This window comes from Scomber japonicus, chromosome 13 (assembly GCF_027409825.1).
Source record: "Scomber japonicus isolate fScoJap1 chromosome 13, fScoJap1.pri, whole genome shotgun sequence".
NCBI lineage: Eukaryota > Metazoa > Chordata > Actinopteri > Scombriformes > Scombridae > Scomber > Scomber japonicus.
Genome location: NC_070590.1, coordinates 8,991,423 through 9,011,880, shown reverse-complemented (window position 1 = coordinate 9,011,880; position 20,458 = coordinate 8,991,423). Strand labels below are relative to the sequence as shown.

The 20,458-nt window shown below is 38.6% G+C and overlaps 2 protein-coding genes across 3 annotated transcripts; both read left to right on the top strand.

Moving 5' to 3' along the window:
* Positions 1 to 4,213: 4,213 nt before the first annotated feature.
* On the top strand, positions 4,214 to 7,597 carry btg4 (B-cell translocation gene 4). The gene is made up of 4 exons (XM_053331590.1): positions 4,214 to 4,386; positions 5,250 to 5,387; positions 6,957 to 7,272; positions 7,376 to 7,597. Exons 1-4 carry the CDS (start codon positions 4,214 to 4,216, stop codon positions 7,589 to 7,591), a joined length of 843 nt encoding a protein of 280 aa, XP_053187565.1. The 3' UTR covers positions 7,592 to 7,597.
* A 4,896-nt stretch (positions 7,598 to 12,493) lies between these two features.
* Positions 12,494 to 19,685, top strand: LOC128371306 (heterogeneous nuclear ribonucleoprotein A/B-like). 2 transcript variants are annotated; one of them, XR_008322804.1, is made up of 10 exons: positions 12,494 to 12,569; positions 13,956 to 14,191; positions 14,562 to 14,730; positions 15,437 to 15,595; positions 16,287 to 16,418; positions 16,528 to 16,630; positions 16,955 to 17,101; positions 18,419 to 18,499; positions 18,620 to 18,718; positions 19,009 to 19,685. XR_008322804.1 is itself a non-coding variant. In XM_053331589.1 (9 exons), exons 2-8 carry the CDS (start codon positions 13,980 to 13,982, stop codon positions 18,487 to 18,489), a joined length of 993 nt encoding a protein of 330 aa, XP_053187564.1. In that variant the 5' UTR covers positions 12,494 to 12,569; positions 13,956 to 13,979; the 3' UTR covers positions 18,490 to 18,499; positions 18,620 to 18,986. The 2 variants fall into 2 exon arrangements, 1 of the variants encoding a protein (XP_053187564.1); XM_053331589.1 differs by lacking the exon at positions 19,009 to 19,685 and having other exon boundaries at positions 18,620 to 18,986.
* The last annotated feature ends 773 nt before the right edge of the window (positions 19,686 to 20,458 follow it).

Sequence of the window (20,458 nt, the reverse complement as noted above, 5' to 3'; positions counted from 1 at the left end):
AGAAAACAATCTGAACTAAAGGGAAATGTTTATGAAAAAAATGTTTGTTTATGTTGCTACTGTTTCTGAAATAACAGTAACCAAGATTATTCTCAATGGCATAGTTGAAAATTTTGGGAGGGGGGGAGACAACAACTTTGTGGTAGCAGTTTTTTTGGCGAACAACAGCCGGGTGTGGTGACTTGTCATCACGCTGCTCAAAATTACGAGGTGCACAGTTATCCCAAATTCTAGTATTTAGAATTCTGCTTTTGAGTGGATTAAACAATTAAGATTAAGAATGTGTTAATTTTTCAGGTTTAGCATGCTTGCAAGTATATCTTTAAACGTTGGACAGAACCAGGCTAGCTGTTTCCCCCTACTTTTAGTTATGCTAAACTAAGCTGGTGGGAGGTTTATACTTAATGCAGAGACATGAAAGTGAAATCTAACTTCTCATCTAATTTAATAATTCCACTATTTGATGTAACTATCTTATCATGTAATACACTTTATATAAAAGCTTGTTTTAATGAAACATGCAATCATTGTGTTGATATAGAGGCACAGATGCAATTCCTGCGTCTTTATTCACTCCACAAATAAATATATTGTTTGTGATTGTGTAGCACTTGACAACTCGTTTTTGATAGAAAGAGCATAACATAGTTCCCTCCTGACAACCCCAGAGCCGCTGCAAAATATTGTATTTTTTTATCAGTGTGCCATGTTGTTGTTTTTTTCTTTAAGTTACCTCTTAAAACCTTTCCATCAGTGAATTTCTCAAAATAATGTAGTTTTAATTTCAGATGTCCTTTGATTGCTTTCCCTCAAAAGGAGTTAAAAATGTGTCTGCTTTTTCAAAATCCAAACTCAATTTCCCTTCAGACACACAGTTTTAAAAAAAAATGTATCCAAGCTAAAGAACCCTTTGTCATGTTAAGAAAAATTAAAACACTGTTACGTTGATTAACTTAAGAAGATATAGGTGTTTAGTTAAGTATAATCGCGGTCATTCATCCTGAACAAACAGCCTGAAAACCTGCAGGGAACTTATTGAGACATTTTTTTATTGGCTTAATTTTTAATATAATAATAATAATAATAAAGACAAAATGTACAACGCACCCTCTTCTAAACTAATGTAGGTTGTTAAAAAAGAGAGTTTTTGTGTCCCACTTCTATTTAAATGCTGTGTCAGAGGCATTAGTCAAAATGTTTCAGATTGTAAAATACTTTGGAAATTGTTATTAATTGACAAATCTGCTTTCTGACAGAAGAAGAAAATCTATGAATATTTTTGTAAATTTTCTCTTCAGTTCCACAGATAATTTGCACTTTGGTGTCTGTTCAGCTTGTATCATTGCTGTCTATAACCTTTTTTTTGCTTGTTCACTCAATTCATTTCTATGGAAGTTTCAAGTGGAGGGTTGTTTTTGTTGTTTTGTTTTTTTTGACAGAATGGGTTTGGATTTATATACTGTAAATTCAGTGTACACTCAAATAAAATATATCCCGTGATTGTTTCTGTATCCATTTATTTCTTATTGTTTGCTAAATTAAATTGTTGGCTTTATTTTACAGGTTCCTAATTCATCTCATTCTGATTCCCTGAAAATGTGCAGGTATTTAATGATTCATTACAGAGAAAGGGTGATGCAATTTGGTACAAATTATTAAAAGTTAGGAAAAAAGTGTTAAATTGATCTAGTTGGTATATCCAAGTCTACCCAGTCAGTATGTTTGACTGGGTGCACTCTGGGAACTCTGACTATATTTAACATAGATGTCTGACATCTGAATAGTATATAAAAAAGCCTTTAATAAGTAGCAGCCCATCTGTGGGTCAGTCATTAAAAACACATGCTATGCAGTCAAATGTTCAAACTAACAGAACTTTGTTTACTTTTTTTTTTTTTCTTTTTAATTTGAGGTCAATTGATAAATATGGATGAGGCATCTCATGAAAAAGTGAAGCCAAAATATATTCTTTCCTGGAGCTGCATTCTTGCTTTTGTGATGTATTTCTTTTTACCATTATTATTATTATTATTATTATTATTACTATTATTGTTATTATTATCATTACTATCAATCATTATTATTATTAATCTTTTCATCTTATATATGTCACATTCATAATGTCCTCATATGTAAAACTGTAGAGTGTATGCATGACGCAGTGTTTGCCTGACTGTGTATTCCATAGTTTATTTTTTCAATTAAAATAAAGTGCCAGCTATGACACCGCTCTCAAACCTCCATCCGCCTAATAGTGATTTGAGAGCAGCTGTCACAGATATCAATTTAGGACCTATGTTGCAGTAGTCACTAGGGGGTTATCCAGATGTTTTGGCTTCTTACTTTTGGGGAGCTGCCATGACATCCATCTCTATATACAGTCAAGGGTGAGTGGAATATTCACTCAGTGTAAACATCTCATAGTTTCAATGACGAGCTAGGTCGAGATGACAGAATACATATAAATTCAGAGTACTGTGATATTAACAACCTTAAAGCTACTAAAAGTTATCACCTGTAAGCTGGATTTCAGTGGTTTAAGGATTCAAATCTAGCAGCAGTTTAAAGTGTCTACTAATTCATTCACATGTTTTGGGAATATGGTGGGAAACTAGAGCACCGGGAGAATATCTCAAAGTGTTTCTTCTTTCCATCAGTCTTCTTCTTTGGGCAGTGAATTGGACATGCAGGTGGTGAAGTGCTTTACAATAGCTTTTCCCATAGATAAGAACCTTGCAATAGGACGTTTTTCTTTTTCATCAAAGTGAGAACAGTCAGGTGACATCTCAGGGCTGTGATAAAAAATGTGTCATTGACTGGATCCTGTGATGTAAGAGCTTACAGAAGCAAATTTGCAGACCTGAAAGAGGTCATGGCAATGTGATTGGCATGGGCATGGATTTCTCTCAATGCCTTATCTTTCAGATTCTGGATGACCCTATTAAAATCTGTCAGGTGCAGTGATGTCCAAGCCTTCTTTGTAGTATGCATTAGCAACTCTGAAAGCACCAAGATGAGCAGCTTGTACTTTGTGTCATCATATGTCACTGGCTGAAGACTGCATGTTTCAGAAGGAACAGCTGGTGCAGCTGTGGAGTCACTGAGCTTCTCTTCAAACAGTGAGACCAGACTTTCTGCTAGTCCACTGTTGGTAGTTTCAGCTTATTTCTGGTTGGACGAGTCCTCAGATTGGTCCTGTGTATCGGTTTTGGGCAGAACTGTCGGTGTACCAGTTATCTGAGTCCTCATTCCAGGATTCTACATGCAGGTCATCAATTTGTTGCACACGTCTGGGTATCTGTGTCATTATATCTATGACTGTTTTGCTCAGAGTAACAAAAGTGATTTCACAGTTCCCCTGCTCTATGACCCTATGCAGTGGCTTTGGCGTCATGCCATTTAATTGTGAAAAACGTATAATGTGTGTCAGTGAATTTTATATGCTTAAACTATATACATATATATACATTTTTTTTGTACACAGTTCTCTCCTGAAAAAGAGATCCTGATAATAAAACAAAAACATTTCCTTCTCAGTGACTTTAGAGAAAAACTTAGTCTCTGTATCATTACCCCCCTAATTCATTCACTAATTAAATGACACAGAAAGTAGGACAGAAACCAAACCAAAAGTTATTTTATTTTGTAGTAAGCTTATATTTTGACAGAGGATTTAACCTTCCCATATTGGAACACACACACACACACACACACACACACACACACACACACACACACACACACACACACAGAGCGAAAGAGAGAGAGAGAGAAAGTCATTAAGTCAACCAACTTCAGGTGTGTTAGCTTGTCACACAGCTGAAGTGTGGTTTTATCAAACCACATGAGAGACTGTGGAGGGACTGACTGTTTTAATATCTGATGTATGTGAGGTTTCCACCACTGAAGGAGCTGCTGCTTCATATACAGATTTAGATATATATATAGATATAAATGTTTTCTTATTTATTGGTGTAGCAGTGTTATAAATCAAAACTGAGTTCTCTCTGGAGCTCCAACAGCAAATATGTTTGCTTGAGTTGTCTGACTTCCAGTTTGCCTTGTTAGTTTTATTTGTTACTTTTCTAAAACAGTAGGATCATCCTACACATGTTTTATTCACTGAAGAGGTTTTTAACCGTGCAGGTTTAAGGTTGCTGGCTTTGGTCAAGTTCATTGAGCCAGCTGCTTACAAAGTGTGTGTACTGTAGCCATGAAGGAGGAGATTGCTGCTGCTGTGTTTTTTGTGGCTAGGCTGGTGAAGAGATACGGCTGTCTGGATAATGACAGCAGGGAGCATTTTGCTGCTGCTCTCACATCTGTTTTGTTTGAGAAGTACAAGAACCACTGGCACCCGAACACACCCACCAAGGGACAGGCCTACAGGTTGGTTTATTGAGCTAATGAAAATTTAAAGACAACCTGTTTAACTTAAATTAGTCTTCCTCATTTTGGCATCATTTTTTGTCATCAGAGTTTTAGAAGAAGTTATATTTGCATCTGTGAAATACAACCCATTGCATTGTGGGATTTATACAAGCTCCCAGGATTTGGCATTTTGCCAAACTGATGCTCTTGAGCCTAAAACACTCATTTCTATGGACTTTGTGAAAGACATCTGTAAATTAGCGGATATCTTTTCCTCAGCATCACAAACCTGCAAAATGACTCCTTTTTACAGTCAGAATTTGATCTGTTTGGACTGATCACATTTCAACAGTCCAGCACAATTAAATTGTTTTATCCTTATTCAAGTTAGCTGGAGGGCTACATCAGAAGTAGCCGGCTTGGTGAGCTGAAGTTGCTAGTGTGCTTGCTCTATCAGCCCAATGATGCGGAAGAGAAAGAGCAGTGAACGGGACTCAGCCTGTATCCAGTTCTCTTTCCATGGATTTAAAGCAGAAAGTGGCAATCAGTTACTTTTTGTTGTTCCATTGAAGGGAAGTTTTGAGGGCTCTATTACATAAATGTAGACACTCAGAAATCACAGCTGTGATCTCACATTAATGTAATGATAACCCTAAAACAGAATTTGATTATGGAGAATCCATCTTTTTGTGATTGCATTCAATGTTTCTTCTTCCTCTGGAAAATAAAACACAGCATACATTCAGATCTCAACAGTATTTTTATCTGATGGCTAATATTCGCAAACTTTGGGTAAATTTAGGTGTGGACATTATTCGGATTCAGGCTTGTTAGTTTCAGTATATTTTTATTTTTTAATTTTTTAATTGCTGTGATTTCAGGTGTCTACGTATGAACCGTGTGCGTCTGCAGGACCCAGTGTTGCAGCAGGCCTGTGAGCGGAGCAGGGTGCAGTACGACGACTTGGGGTTGCCTCAGGAGCTGACGGTGTGGGTGGACCCCGGAGAGGTGTCTTGCAGGTCAGCTTAGCTCAACAATATCAGACTTCATACAGGAATGTGAGTTCAGAGGCACAGTTTGTTATGAGCATCCACCTAAAAACTGCAGCTTCTGGTCCTGGACTGGACTACTGCTTTGTTTCAAGTTTCTGTTTGTGCACAATTTTTTTAAGTGATCAATTTAGGATTGGTAAAACCACAACTCATCTGGCAGAAATGAAATGTTTTTATTCACCTGAAAATAAGAATAACTGCGTTCCTTGCTCGCCATGTTGCATTGTTTCTACAGTAGCCATTGTTAGTTCTCCTCCCACAAACCCAAGGATGCTTTACAATGGATAAAACAAACAAAACTAACCAATTAAAAAAAAAAAAAAAAAAAAAAAAAAAAGAAATACTGAGCAGAGGAAGTGAAGTGTTCATTGAAGAGAGAGGTCTTGAAAATGGAGACGGAGGGGCAATCACAGAGGGATTGTGGGAGAGCATTCCAGAGCTTGGGGGCCGTGGCGTGGAAGGACCAGCCTCCCAAGGTGGACTGTGAGGAGGTTGCAGGTGGAGGTTCTGAGGGACCGAGGGGGAGAGTATTTTTTCCACCATAAGGCTAAATATAGCACTTACACATAAAAATATCCCTAAATATATTACCAAATAATGCCATCAAAACTTACTGCACTTTGTGCAGTCCACAGGCTCAAGTCTGGCTTCAAGTTGTGTGCTCTGGGCTCAAAAGTGTGGTCCAGAATTGTAGAAATCATCTGTGCATGTGATGGAGGAATGCACAGTGCATGTAGGGGGCGTGGTCTCAGTAGCCCTGCAGTAAACAGTGTGCTATGTGAGCATGTGATAGCAGATATTCAACTGTACTGCATGATATCTGGTTGTTTTAGTCAGGATTATGCTAAAATATTTTACACAACTATATTTAAGTTCCCTAATAAGAACATTCCCATGGAAAGTTTCCAATTTTGAAAATTCCCAGAATTTTGCAACCCTTAAACATGATTAATGAATGAACCAGGGTCTGAGCCATCGCAGTTTGAGATGAATGGGCAGAGGCATGCAATGTTGCACATGCTTGAAAGGAGAGGGTTAGGGGTATTCAGTTGGCTGCCATCTGCAACCTCGCTGCTAGATGCTACTTAATTACACACAGGCCCTTTTTTTTTTTTTTTTTTCATAGTGCTGATAAGTGTTTTATTCAATTTTGGAGATAACTAAGCTACTCTTTTCCCCCGCCTAAGTCTTATTGCTAAGCTTATCACCTGCTTGCAACAGCTTCATTGAGTGTGCATACATTAGAATGGTATCATTCTTATCAAACTCTCTGTAAGAGAGCAAATGAGTATTTCTGAATATAAACTTGTAGTCTAAACCTCAACCAACATTATCAGACCAGTGCAGCTCCCTTTGGAGCAACTATTACTCCCCAAGACCAAGCAGCCTTTGATGTGAAAAATCAGTGCAGATCCTTTAGGCCATTTTTCAGATATGGATTAGGATTTGCTGTCTTCAACTTTTGAAGATAATGAGACATAGATTGCATACATGCTATTTTTATTAACTAGTATTGTTTTGTTTGCCTCCTTGCAGATACGGTGAACACAGCACACCATTCTGCGTCTCGGTGGTGGACAGCTGTCGGCGTGGAGATGGGGATTTTTCCCGTCGCATCCATGATGCCGTAGAGCGGGCTAGCCTTGATGTTCAATCAGGAAGCTCTTCAGATGAGGAGGAGAGTGTGGTCAACAGCACGAGCACGAGCACGAGCATGAGCATGAGCAGCAGTAGCAGTAGCAGTAGCAGTTGCAGTAGCAGTCTCTCTGCTCTCTGCCCTGCTCCAGTCCCAACCAGCAACCCTGAACCCAAAACCATCCCAACTGTCAGCAACCCCAACAGTGTCTACCGGGTAGGTTGGAAAGGGGATTGGTAATTCTTTAAATTTTGACTGTGTTGCTCAAAGTCTATTCTGTCACTGTCCTCTAACCCTCGACGACTCCTCTCATTCTCAGTTCAGTGAGTTTGCTCCATGCGCCCCTCAGACCTGGCTAACTTACCCCAAGAGGAAGCCTTTTGCTGGGGATGCACTCCCACCTCATGCTCCTCCACCTGCAGGTCTGACCTCGCAGTTCTCCAGCCAGAAAAGCTTCAAGTCCTATCGAGCCACCTTCACATTCACCGGGCCTCGTGTGGACAAGTACCACTGGGTCAGCAAATCCCGATCCTAGAGCCAGCTGAGCCTTCAACCTAGAACCAGGATTGGATTAGGACCAGAGACTGCAGCCATGAAAAAAAGTTTCAGGACAGTTTATGTATCTTTAAAGGTTAGGATTTATTATTTGTACATGGTTTAAAGTAATGATTTAAAGTATTGCTGTTAAGTATGTTTTTAAATTTGGAAATATTCAAATATTTTAAATCAGTCTTTGTAAATGTGTTTTTAAACTAAAATTAAAGTAGCTTTGAATAAAGTAACATTGAACTGTCATTGAAAAATAAATGCATCTATGTCAACTGCGTGTCTTCATAACACATCCTCAGGGGCCTGAATTAGTAGGTTAGCCAGATATCTTTGGACTCACTTACTCACTAACTGGGGTGAATCACCATGGTAACCTACGCAGATTGCAGTGTAGTCCTCAACTTTGTTAATGAGGTTCACCAGCTTATCTTTAATGCTTTTAACAAGTTGGGAACTTAGAGGCAAACTCATTTTTGTTGGATGTATATTGGTGACTTTTTTGAATGCTAATTTTAAGATATTACAGCTCAAAGGACATTTTGAGGCTTTTGGTTTTCCAGGTTTTGCCAACACTGGTGGTTGCTGTTCTCTCTGCTTCAGCTCTAAGTGGGCACCAACAGTACCAGTCAAACCTTTGGACACACTTTGGCAAAGTGTGCATTTGCCTAAATTTGGGTCCAATGTTATTCACTGACTTATGACTTTTTACATAGAAAAGTATTGAGCAATTTATAGTGTGTTAGAAGGCAAAACATATGCATATCAGGCATGCGATTTGACGAAAAAGCAGGAAAACCTTTTGTAAATACCATTTCCAGAAATCTAATAGGGCCCATCCAGAATCTGTCCTTAAGCAGTGTTGTTCTGCTATAGCATATGGATGGAAGAATATGACCCATAACAATTTATTTGGGGGAAAAAAAGCATATATTGCAAGTTTCATAATGTTGAAGCAATTTAGTGACAGATTTGGACAGTCTCCTGTAACCAGGTCCATTTAAAGCAATTCTTGACCTAGTTATTAGTAGATTTTATTGCAGGGCTATTCAGTGGTAGTCTGGCCATGAGTCTGTGAATGCTAGAAATCAACAATAATAGAGTATTTTCATTATCTTGAATGTAAGAATAGTATTAGTGCTCAGTAACTCCCCCCTCCCACCACCACCCTTAACTTGTGAGGCATCTTGTCAGGCTTTATCCAATCAGTATTTTTTTTTTGAAAGTTCCTGCCCTTTTCCAAACAGTTGCCAAGGACAACATCTGTTTTCTGATATTTTAAACATTTAATATTCGTAAGAGTTTTCCAACATTTTAAAGCCCCTCTTGTACAGAAAATGGTGTCAGACTTAATAATGGAGTAGTCACAAAATGGCAAAATTACTTTTGATTACTTATTCAGGATTTCATTTCATGCTCTGCTTTTTTTTTTTTTTTTTGGCCAATGAAATCAGACATTCCTCATGTACTCTAAATGTAGCTCTGTCTGATAGCTGATGTGCCTGTGGCTGTGTGCGGTGGTGGTTGTACTGGTAGTGTAGTTAGTGATTGGTGTGTAGAACAATCAGCTAACAACACTGCCTACACAGCAACCCCAATCACCATCGGCAATGAGAAACATTATTTACCATGACTTTTGCATGAAGATTTTAAATTGAGGTAACACTGAGACAATCTGGAGAGGTGTTGTGTAAAATATCACTTCTAGGAAACATAATAAAAGGATGTATGCAGGTGTTCACTGGAACCTGATTGTAATGCAATGAGAATAAAACACAAATAACTTAAGACATTGTTACAGTTGTGAAAAACATACATACAATATCAATATGACATTTTTTCTATGAGGACAAAAGTTATGAAAACTATAAGTTAAAAATAAGAACAATAAAAACAACAAAATAACTAAATAACCAAACCCTCAAGAGCTCAGACTGGACATCAGCAGGATTGAACAGAATAAGCATTTAGTTGTCAGAGAATATGTTGAGTGAGTAAAAAAAACAAACTCTGATCAATATTTGTTTAGTTTCTTCACATTCATGTTGCTTTACACTGGAAATATGCCTTGTGTCTTTTAACTGGTTAAAATGGCTAGTAAACACTGGTTGGCAAAAATTAATCGGATGATATTAGTCAAAAATAATAGGAAACAATCAAATGACTGAGTTTACCACTTACTGTGGAGGCCATGCTCCAATCAATTGATTTTAGATTATTATTCCTGTTTTTTACTTCTTCATTTTGATCTTTGTGAAGCTAAATTCACATTGAATGGGAAGCAAGGAGGCAAAAATCTGATTGGCTGTTAATGACTGGTTTGTCATCCCAACATTGGGTGAGTTTCAAGGCTGCTTGATGAGCATGTTGCACACGATGTGACCACAAGCTGAAACCTCTGTCCACAGCAGTATGATTGGATAAACACAACTTGAAAAAAGTAAACAACAGCAATGTTGAAAGGGAAATATTGGTGCTGTACTGTATAAAATGTGTGGATGTCTGGATGAGTGAGTGCCGTTTTCCTACCTGCGGTCGCTGCAGTTCTCTCCGCTCTGTTTACAAGTGACCACTGCTGGAGAAACACAACCGTCTCCACAGCTACACTTTACTCTGTGAGTGTGTTTGTGTGTGTGTGTGTGTGTGTGTGTGTGTCCATGCCGCAGGTCATGCCTCGACTTGTCCCTGGCAGGCAGGTATAGTTGATGTTGCCGGGGTGAAGCAGTCAGGGGCAGCAGTAAACACTCCCCCTGAGGACCAGGATTTCACATGTTTCCATTACATTTACAAATGTTACATTTCTTGGTGCATCTTCATCCCTGTGTCAAACCATAAAACCCAGATCTTTAATGCATTTGCACTGAAGTTTTTGATATATCCATGAAGTCACATAATAACAGAGACCAAAAAAACAGTCAAAATCAATTGTGCAGGCTGAGATGTCCTGACTTTTAGTAAATTTAGCTCCAATATTATCTTCTTAACTTTAGAAAGATATTTTCAGAGGCACAGAAAACATACCTGTTTTCTTTCTGAGTGAATAAACTGATCTTTATGTCAATAGTCAGTGGAAGGCTCCTTTAAGATGTCTTAAGATGTCCCTGATCCTGAAAAAATTAGAAAAAATTACTATACCAGTACTAATCCAAGTACCCTTAAAGTGATACTGATGCCAACTGAGTACTTTATTCGATATCCATCATGAGAATAGAAGCATGAAATTGCATAAAATGCCACTCCTTCACATGGCAGTGGGCCAATCACGTCGCATTAAATCAAAGCATGCTTGAGTTGATCGGCTGAGCAAGTCCATACAAATAGTCATATTTTCTAGCTTTGGGTGCAAAAAGGGTTGATTGCAGGTATCGTTTGATAGAACACGTTTTGACACTACTTGGTATCGATTTGTTTCAGTCGGTATCTTAAAGGTATATAGTACTGATACCCAGCCCTAGTCCTGAGAGAAACTAAACTTTAGATATGCATTTTGAATGGTTGAAGTAACAAACTTGACATTTAAAGCTTTAAAGTTGAGCATTTTAAGCCCACAGCCACAATTTATTTCTCTTATGTCTTTTTACAATGTACAACGCTTTTTGTTCTCGTTAGTCTTGTAAAAAGACACAAAGTTTGTTTTATTACTTAAAACAGGTGGCAAAGAAAGGTACAAAAATAGTAGCTGTGATTTATGGTGTGCACACAGATGGGACAAGTGTTGACCAACTTGACCAACCACAGTTACAGTCTCACTTTGGACATTTTTAAGAGTCCAGCAGAGTGTCAAGTAACAGTGTTTCTGAAACCATCCAAGAGCATTAACAGTCTCTTTTCCTTAACCTCATTACTCTGCACGGAGACCACTTTCCACTAGTCGTTCCTCTCTACCTTTCTTGTGTTTTTTGTCATTGTTAGGTAGACCTATGTCCTTTGTATATCTGCACAGATCTTTTCATGAATAAAGCACTGTAGAAGTGTCAGACTGTGTGTTGTCTTCTTCACATGTGAGACAGGTATTTGCTGGTGTTTAGTTTACAACCCTTCACACGCTCTATACAGACAAACACACAGGCAGTTATTTAGACTGAAAAACATTTTTTTAGACAAAATATTTATTTTAGACAACATTTGACCTTCTGCTTTGTTTCTGTAACAGCTGGAGTGTTTTCTGCACATTCACCAGAAACTTTGGGAGGTTTCTTTTCTGGTAGTTCATGCAGATAGTCACTGTGGTTCAGAGTTGCAGCTGTTTTATTTGCTCCAAAATACTGGTACAGTGCATTGGTAGAGGTTAAGTTAAATATTTTTCTCTGTGTGCATTGGACAAACTGACCAATTCAAATCGCATGTCAGGTACATCAATTGTCACAAGAAATGCCTTTTGTATAGAATTAGGCTATAGTTTATCACAACTGCAAACAATCGTAAAAATTAACACCATTATCACACAGCCTAATCTCTCTCTCTCTTTGTGTGTGTGTGTTCCCGCGGGGCTGCTCTGTTATCTCCACCGATATAGAAACTGCGCAGAGAAATGAAACCCCTAAACTGTTTCAGTTTTGAAGCTGCTTGAGAGGATTTTTTTATTTTCTCATCCACCAAGCAAAATGCAAACATAAACTGATGTAGTAGTCGTTGTAGTAGCATGAAAACACCGAGCACACACTTTCGTATTGATTAGAATGTCAATCTGTATCAAACAACAGTCCAAAGAATAGCGAGGGGACAGGAAACAGGAAGTACATTTGTTCTGCCGTCTGTTTTTTTGTCGTCACTGCGTAAAATTAGCCAATAGCGTGTCTCCTTTAATAACTCAAATGATTTTATATCCAATCACAGGCTTCGTCATTACGACGTCAGCTAGCCCTTGGTCACATCCGGTCGTATATATGTTGCCACGAGTTAGCGGCGAATTTGGAGAGTGTCCATTTTGAGCAGCGAGTCGGCGTCTCCGGTATTTTCCTATTAAAGTAAGCACACTTCATTGTTTTTATTTATGTGTATAAATGCATGCGAGCACGTTGGCCTTTGCATAGCGTCTTGCATCGTTATGCTTTTCCCCATCGACCTGATTTTTTCATATAATGTCGTTTCATTAGCTGTAAATCCATCCTGCTGCCTTGTTAGCCACGGCGGTGCTAATAAACCTTAACGTGGTAATTACGCGGAGTGAGCGGTCCATTCACCGTTTGTAGCATGAATTAAAGTCGTGCACGCTTTGAAGGGGTTCACTGATATTTTATTTATTGCACCCGCTATTAGTATGTTGTTGTTTTTATTGAGGTCCAAGCTGACTAGCTGCTAGCCCGGCCTGCTCTCTGCCCCGAGCGGTAACGGAGCAAAGCGCGGTCCACTTGAATGCTCAACATGGAGATTCAATGAGGTTTATTACTGCTTTTTGTTCGCCAACGGCGCGTTTATGGTCCAGTACATACTTGGCTGTGCTTCCTATTCACTGCCGGGTGCAATGCCTATGTATCTATTCTTATGCAAACAAAACAAAGATTATTAGTCTTTAAATTAAACTCATTTTTAATTAAGTAAGCATGAGTTGAGCGTTTTGTTAGCATTTGTGTAGCCTCTTTTGTAATGTAGCTCTTGCACGGATTAACGTTTACGTCTTTATGCATGTAAGATATAAAGTTTTGCATCTTTAGAAATGCAAAATCGGACCTTTTTGAACTCTCTCATCTCCCGCTGCATGTTTAAGACGCACTACACAAGGCCGGATTATGCTGCGTGATGAGCGGAATGAATGAGCATACTTTATCCTTTAAGATGTACGATGATCCACTTTCCGGTCCACGGAGTTTCTTTTTCGTAATTTCATCACTATAGGGTTTCTACTGTTATTCATATTTTCTTTATTAGTAATTTGTTCTAAAACGCCAAATTTGTTATGAAATCTTAATCCCTGTTTCACAAAGCAGTGTTTGGGGCCTAAATGTCTAATAAACAAATATTTTTTATTTATCACAGAGGACTGAAGAAAGCAGAACATTCACTTTTAAGACTATGACATGATAACATAGTACCCCTCCCCCCTGGAAAATGACTTAAAATTAATATCAAACAGTTGGCAATGTTTGATGCAGCAACTTTATAAATTTGCTCATTTAAAGCCCTATCATCTCTCCTGAATAGTTTATCTTGTGGTCATGTCTTCTAGATGGACCTCTTGTCAAGGTCAAGTTATGTCACTTTATTATTGTAATTGCATGTGTTGCCTTGACTGACTCAGTCATCACAAATTGTCATACTAAAAACTTGTGTCCAGGTAGTATTCTGCAACAGGCTTGTTACTGGTTAGTTTCTGTTTCTCTCAGTCCTTAAGAGTTTTTCTTGTTGTGTTCCAGTCTCTCAGAGAACCCACCGTTAGAATGGCAGACGCTGAAAATCTGCTCATGGAGACATCAGAGCAGAACGGTAACGAGGGAGAGGAAGACCAGAACGGAGCCGAGCAGGAGCTCATGGGCGGAGATGATTGCCAGGATGTTCAGGACGGTCAGGAATGCCAGGATGGCCAGGACGGCCAGGACAACGGCACAGATGGAGGCAAGATTGACGCCAGCAAAGGAGAGGAAGATGCTGGGTGAGTCAGTTCCTCTGAGATCATTCATACTTGGCACATATGAACCCTTTTGGTTTTTGCTGAAGTTGTACCAAAATGTATAACATCATGACACACAAACTAGGGCTTCACCAGTGACTTGATAACACTAAATTCCGGGACTGTATAACCTTGATAACAGGATAATGCATTGTAATACTAGTTGTCAGTCCTGAGTGGATCTTATTAATGATCCTCCTAAGTTATTGCCTTTAAACTTCAGATAATGATACTCCCAGGTGTATTAAAGAATATATGATGAGCTATGTGATCTGCATCAGCTAAGGCTGCCTGTGCAATTACCGGAGTAAAAGAGTAAGAAATGACCAGGACTGTGTTACTCTGTTTGCAGTAAAATGTTCGTTGGCGGCCTCAGCTGGGACACAAGTAAAAAAGACCTGAAGGATTACTTCAGTAAGTTCGGCGAGGTGTCAGACTGCACCATCAAGATGGACTCCAACACTGGCCGATCCCGAGGCTTCGGCTTTGTCCTATTCAAAGACTCTGCCAGCGTGGACAAGGTGGGTCTACTCTCCATTACCTGAAAGCTGCATCATCAACTTACATTATTCAATATACAGAGCTGCAGCTGATTAGTCGAACATCAAAAACAAGAAATGACAACCTGTCTCCATAAACAATCCAAAAAATATCTGGTTCCAGCTTTTTGTAAGTGAATATAATTTTAACATTTTAAAGAACAATCAATTAATTGACAATGAAGGTAATTTTTGGTGGTAGTAGTCCTAAACTCAAGTAAATCAACATTCACATGCAGACTAAAGATTAAGGCACTATTGTTATGATGGTGGATTTATGTTCCAGTTTAATTTGATTTTGGTAATTTTATTTGGTATTCATAAACAATATTGGAGTGAATGAGTGCCGGGGATTGTTTACACATAGACAGTGGGCTTTTGTTAGCATAATGTGTTGCTAGCAGATACATCTGAGTAGCACATTGTGACTAATGTCTAATTCAATTTTAATGAGGCATGCAGTGGACCTCAGACAAAGCGGCCATGTGTTGGCTCTTTTTGTGTTGCTTGAAATAAAAATGATGCACTTTAAAAGGTGTGGCTGAATGGTTCCACGCTATTCTTATAATGCCACTTCTGTGGACAGTTACTTCAGGTCACAGGGAGCGAGGTGTTCCCGGGTTCTCAATCATGGTGGGTCTAAAGCGGTGTGCGTAGCTCTCATGCCAACTTTTGATTGTGTCTGCAGGTGCTGGAGCAGAAGGAACACAGACTGGACGGACGTCAGATTGACCCCAAGAGGGCGATGGCCATGAAGAAGGAGCCTGTCAAAAAGATCTTTGTTGGCGGTTTGAACCCAGAAGCAACTGAGGAAACCATCAGGGAATATTTCGGGGCCTTTGGAGAGGTCAGTTGGATGGGGCCACTTAAAATACCTGCAGTTTATCATAACGGGCTGCACCGATATAATATATTTTGTAGCTTCGAGTCAGTGGTCAGGTGCTCCTCATTTCATTGTTGCTGCCTTTTGATTAGCCTTGCTCCTACATATAATTATACATCTCTAACAATATAGTAAGGATGGTAGCAATACAGTTTAATTACAATCTAATGGAGCTTGTCATTTTGAGCTCTTTTTTTTTTTTAAATCACATGCTATCTACTACAGAAATCTAAAGGGATGATGCATTATTCAATTTGAATGTTGTGGCTGCCACACAGCAATGTTTAATTGGTCTGATCCTTGAAGTGGTCACAGGCGCCTTTTCCTAATTGAGGGACTGGCTATTGAGTGATTGATGGTCTGAATCCAAGTTGAAGGTTTTCTTAGGACATGTGGCCTGTGGAAAATGATTATTCTTACACTTGTTGAATAGTAAGGACATGATACATGAAGCAATCTTTTAGGAAATGTAGAAAAAAATCTGTTAGTGATAGTGAGCGAAGAAAACTAGTAACAGGAAACTACTGGCTACAGTTGGACTAATTTTGGGCCGTGGTGTCACAAAGTTACCAGGAAAAAACATCTACAAAATGAAAAATGTGGAAGTGGATCATTTTTGATAACGTTTTAAGCAGTACACTCTTCTTTCTTCCAGATTGAAACCATTGAACTTCCCATTGACCCCAAATCAAAGAAAAGGAGGGGTTTCATCTTTATCACATACAAAGATGAAGCCAGCGTCAAGAAGTGTCTGGAGAAGAAATACCACAACATCGAGGGCGGCAGGGTATGCACTAGAACGCTTAGAAATTTGCTGAATCTGCCGGTAATTGAAGACTTTCAGTGCCATTTTCCATCCACTTGTTTGAAATTGTATTTTTGCATCTTCTCCGCAGTGTGAGCTGAAGATCGCTCAGCCAAAAGAGGTGTACCAGCAGCAGCAGTATGGAGCAGGACGAGGTGGTGGTTATGGTGGCCGGGGAGGGAGAGGCCGTGGAGGTGAGAAAGATTTTTAGCACTTTCTGGCTCTGATCTTGTATAGGATGTGTGTGGGGTGCAATGCATTAAACACATTTTACTGTCTGCACAGCAAAATGGAATTAAGGTATTTGGTTAAAAACAGAGCCTTTTTTTGTCTCTTCTACATGTTGAAATAGAAGTGTAATCAAATAATAGATTTAATGTAATTTTAAAAAATGGGCCTGACCTGCAATGCTCTCACAATTGCATTCAAAATGGGATTCAGCTTCATTTGTTTTGAGTTTCCAGAAAAGTTGTGCGTTCAAGACTGGTTTTCATGTGAGCTTTCACTTTGTGTCCCAGGTCAGAGCCAGGGCTGGAACCAGGGCTATGGAAACTACTGGAACCAGGGATACGGTAATCAAGGCTATGGCTATGGTGGATACAGCGGCTATGGCAACTATGACTACTCTTCTGGTTACTACGGATACGGTCCTGGATATGATTACAGTAAGTTAACACAAATGTCATATACAGTTTGTCATGGTTTACACCAGTCTCTTTTTATTTATTTTTAATATGTATAGATAAGGTATGAATGAACACTTCTACTTTTGGTTAAATGCTAACTTACCACCTTTACATGAGTGTGTGTGTGTGTGTGTGTGTGTGTGTGTGTGTGTGTGTGTGTTATAAATAAGGAGCTATAGTAGCTCCAAAGGCAAACTAATATAAACAAAGTTGTAACGCTTAGTAAAGTAATGAAAAATCTGCCGGCAGCTATTTAAATTAAGTTAAAATGTATTTGGTAATGAAAGTATAGTTAGTTGCAATATGGTAAAAATACTATTTTGCAGTGTTCAAGATTTAAAAAAACATTGTTTATTACATAATAGACATTTTTCTTGGGTTAGGGGCTCACAAACAACATAAAAACACGTACATGTAACACGGAAAGACACATAGAATTACGTTAAAACACAAACTATCTATTTGGACTTAAAATGGATATTGCAGTAAAATCAAACTAGTTTCATAGCTGAAAAGCAAACAGTTGATGTGTAGAAGCGTTGATAGTTTGCCCAACACTGCACAGCAGAGCGGACATTACGCAAACTAGCACCATGATAGAAGTTAGGTTGGCTGCGAACTGGTAGCACTAACGGCTAAACATTGAAGATTAACTGCAGCCCAGCTGTCAGATTAACATTATGTGCAGGTCATTAAAACTGCTGTAGATTTCACCACCAAACTGAAGATGCAATACAAGACTCGCTGTTATCCACTAGCAGACTGTGCTCCGTTACAGAGCTGTACTGATTCAATGTGCACTGTAGAACTATCCTAATCTCTGTAAAAGCAGATCATGAAGACATTTTAATCTTTCACACTCTAATATCGTCATATTGCACACCCCAGTTGCAGGCCTAAACTTAACATTTAAAACTGCAAGAGATAGTTGCACCATGTAACACTCAATAAACAGTGAAATACAGCATGACACACATTTTACTGCATTGTATTTGATATGTGCATATTGTATATGTATTTGTTATCTGTCAATGTTGGTAATCTTCAGTAGTGCTTTGGCAATATAGAATACTGATCTGTAATGTAAATAAAGACAATTTGTATGCAGCATCCTGTAATTGTGTAACTGTACAGAGACTTATATCTGCCATTCAATGACTGTACTGGTCATCTGCACTATAGTTGGAGACACTGCCCCTCCCTCCCACCAAATAGTGTCATCTGTTTCTGTTAGGGTTATGATACATCTTGAAACCTGTCTGTGTTTCTGACCGGTCTGTCCTCTCTGCCCCACAGACCAGGGCAGTGCCAGCTATGGGAAAACCCCGAGACGGGGGGCACACCAGACCGGCTACAAGCCATACTGATGATCACATGGTGGGTACGCCCTGCATAACACCTGCTATCCTTTTGATACTGTCACTGTACCATAAGTGAGATGAATTAAGTGTTGCTGAATAAAATGTAACTGAGTTTTTTTGTGTCACCTTCTCTCAGGACTCGCGATCCAGTGAGACCGACAGCCGGACGGATACACTGATCCTGACTCAACCTCTTTTATGACAGAAGACCATTTGTACAGAAAACAACAGAAATGTAACTTTTCCATGTTTTTTTTTTTCTTTTTTTTTTTTTTATCCTTTTCAGTTTTTAGGTTTTACTTTTCCCTTTGGTGTTTTTTTTTTTTTTTCCCTCCACATTTCCACAGAAGGAAGTGTAATTTTTACTGTACTTTTTGGTACCTGTTTTGATTCTAATGTATTGTAAGGGTTGTATTTTACATGTTTGCTGGCTTTACAGGTTAAAAAAATCTTGGCGCTGTAAAGGAGCTTTTTTGACAAATAAAAGCCGTTTTCAGTAATAACTTTTTGTTCTGATGCTTCCAGGCTCTGGGGTGGAAGATTGAAACCAGCTCAACAACTTTTTTAATGGTTTTATTATGATGATTTTTTGGTTTTGATGATCTGTAATAATGAAAAATGTTAGGCAGGTAACTTTAAAGTTATTTAGCTTAACTCAGGAATTGTATTTCACATCCCCGCAGAGGACACATTTGTGTTTTTGTCTTTTTATTTTTCCCTCCATTTTTACATGTAGTGTAGTGTAGTGTAGTGTACCATTAAGGAATTTAAACTCTCAGTCATAATTCCTTAAACCTTGAAGGACTGCCTGAAAGCTTTTGTCTAAGATGTTCTGATTTTACAAAGTAAACACCTCAAAGCATGCACATGTGTTGGATGAAATATATAATATAGCCATGCAGCCACCTAACTACATGTAACTACGGACCTCTTACTATATTCACGCCATTTTTTTTTTTATTTTTAATTTTTTTTTAAACCAACCAAACTGTTAGTTTCTGTGCTGGTTTAGTTTGCTTGTCAAGTTATTCTTAGAATAACTTCTGAAGTTAAATGTCTGCTTAGTTTTTCTGGATGGACTTCAGGCCTTTGGAGTGTCCTCAGCCAGTGTCTCTGGCTGTATATTAGAAATAAACGTTCTTGTTTGTAATTGTTTTTCCTAATGCTTAATGTTACTGTTAATTATGAACTGAGCCCTGAAGAATGAACAATAGCTTTGTTTTTCAAGAGTCCCTGAAAATGACTTCCTGTTCATTATTTCCCTAAATAATCCAACATTTTAAATATTTTGCCGTTAAACTTTGTACGTGGCCAGAAATTTCAAATTTGACCTGAAGATGCCAATTTTGAACAATTATGGATTTGGCTATTTAATATGCTCAGCAGTCATGCTGTTATGATTTGTTGCCTTACAAAGTTAAATGAAAGCATTTTAGTCATACACTTAAGATTAAATAAGGAAAACATAACATGTATGACTCACTTTCCCCTTGGAAGCAAGAAGTTTTGTAGAGATGGAAGAAGTCACCTGGGGAAGGGGGCAGTGTGAAGGTCTGGGGTCACCACAATAAGGCCAACCTGAGCAATATCTAGAGTTTGTTTTCCAGTCAAGCCAGACATTTGATAACTGACCATAGAATAAAATCAATGGAGGAAGTCATTTGCCTCATAAAAATCAGGGGTTCACCTTCTGGGGATCATTCCCATGCACCGCAGATGATATGGAACTCCAACCACTAGTTCATGGATATGGATTTAAGTCAGATGCTACAGATTGCTTTAAAAATAAAGCATAAAGATCAGTATTTCATGTCCAAAAGAGCACAAATTTTCCATTAGAAATAAATATAGGGAATTAATCCACTATGTATCAGAGATTGAAAATGCCAGTTTACCTAATGATTAGCCTGACAATAAATAAGGACATGTCACACAGCAGTTTCTGTAGTGTGGTGGCCTCATGCAAATGCCAGCC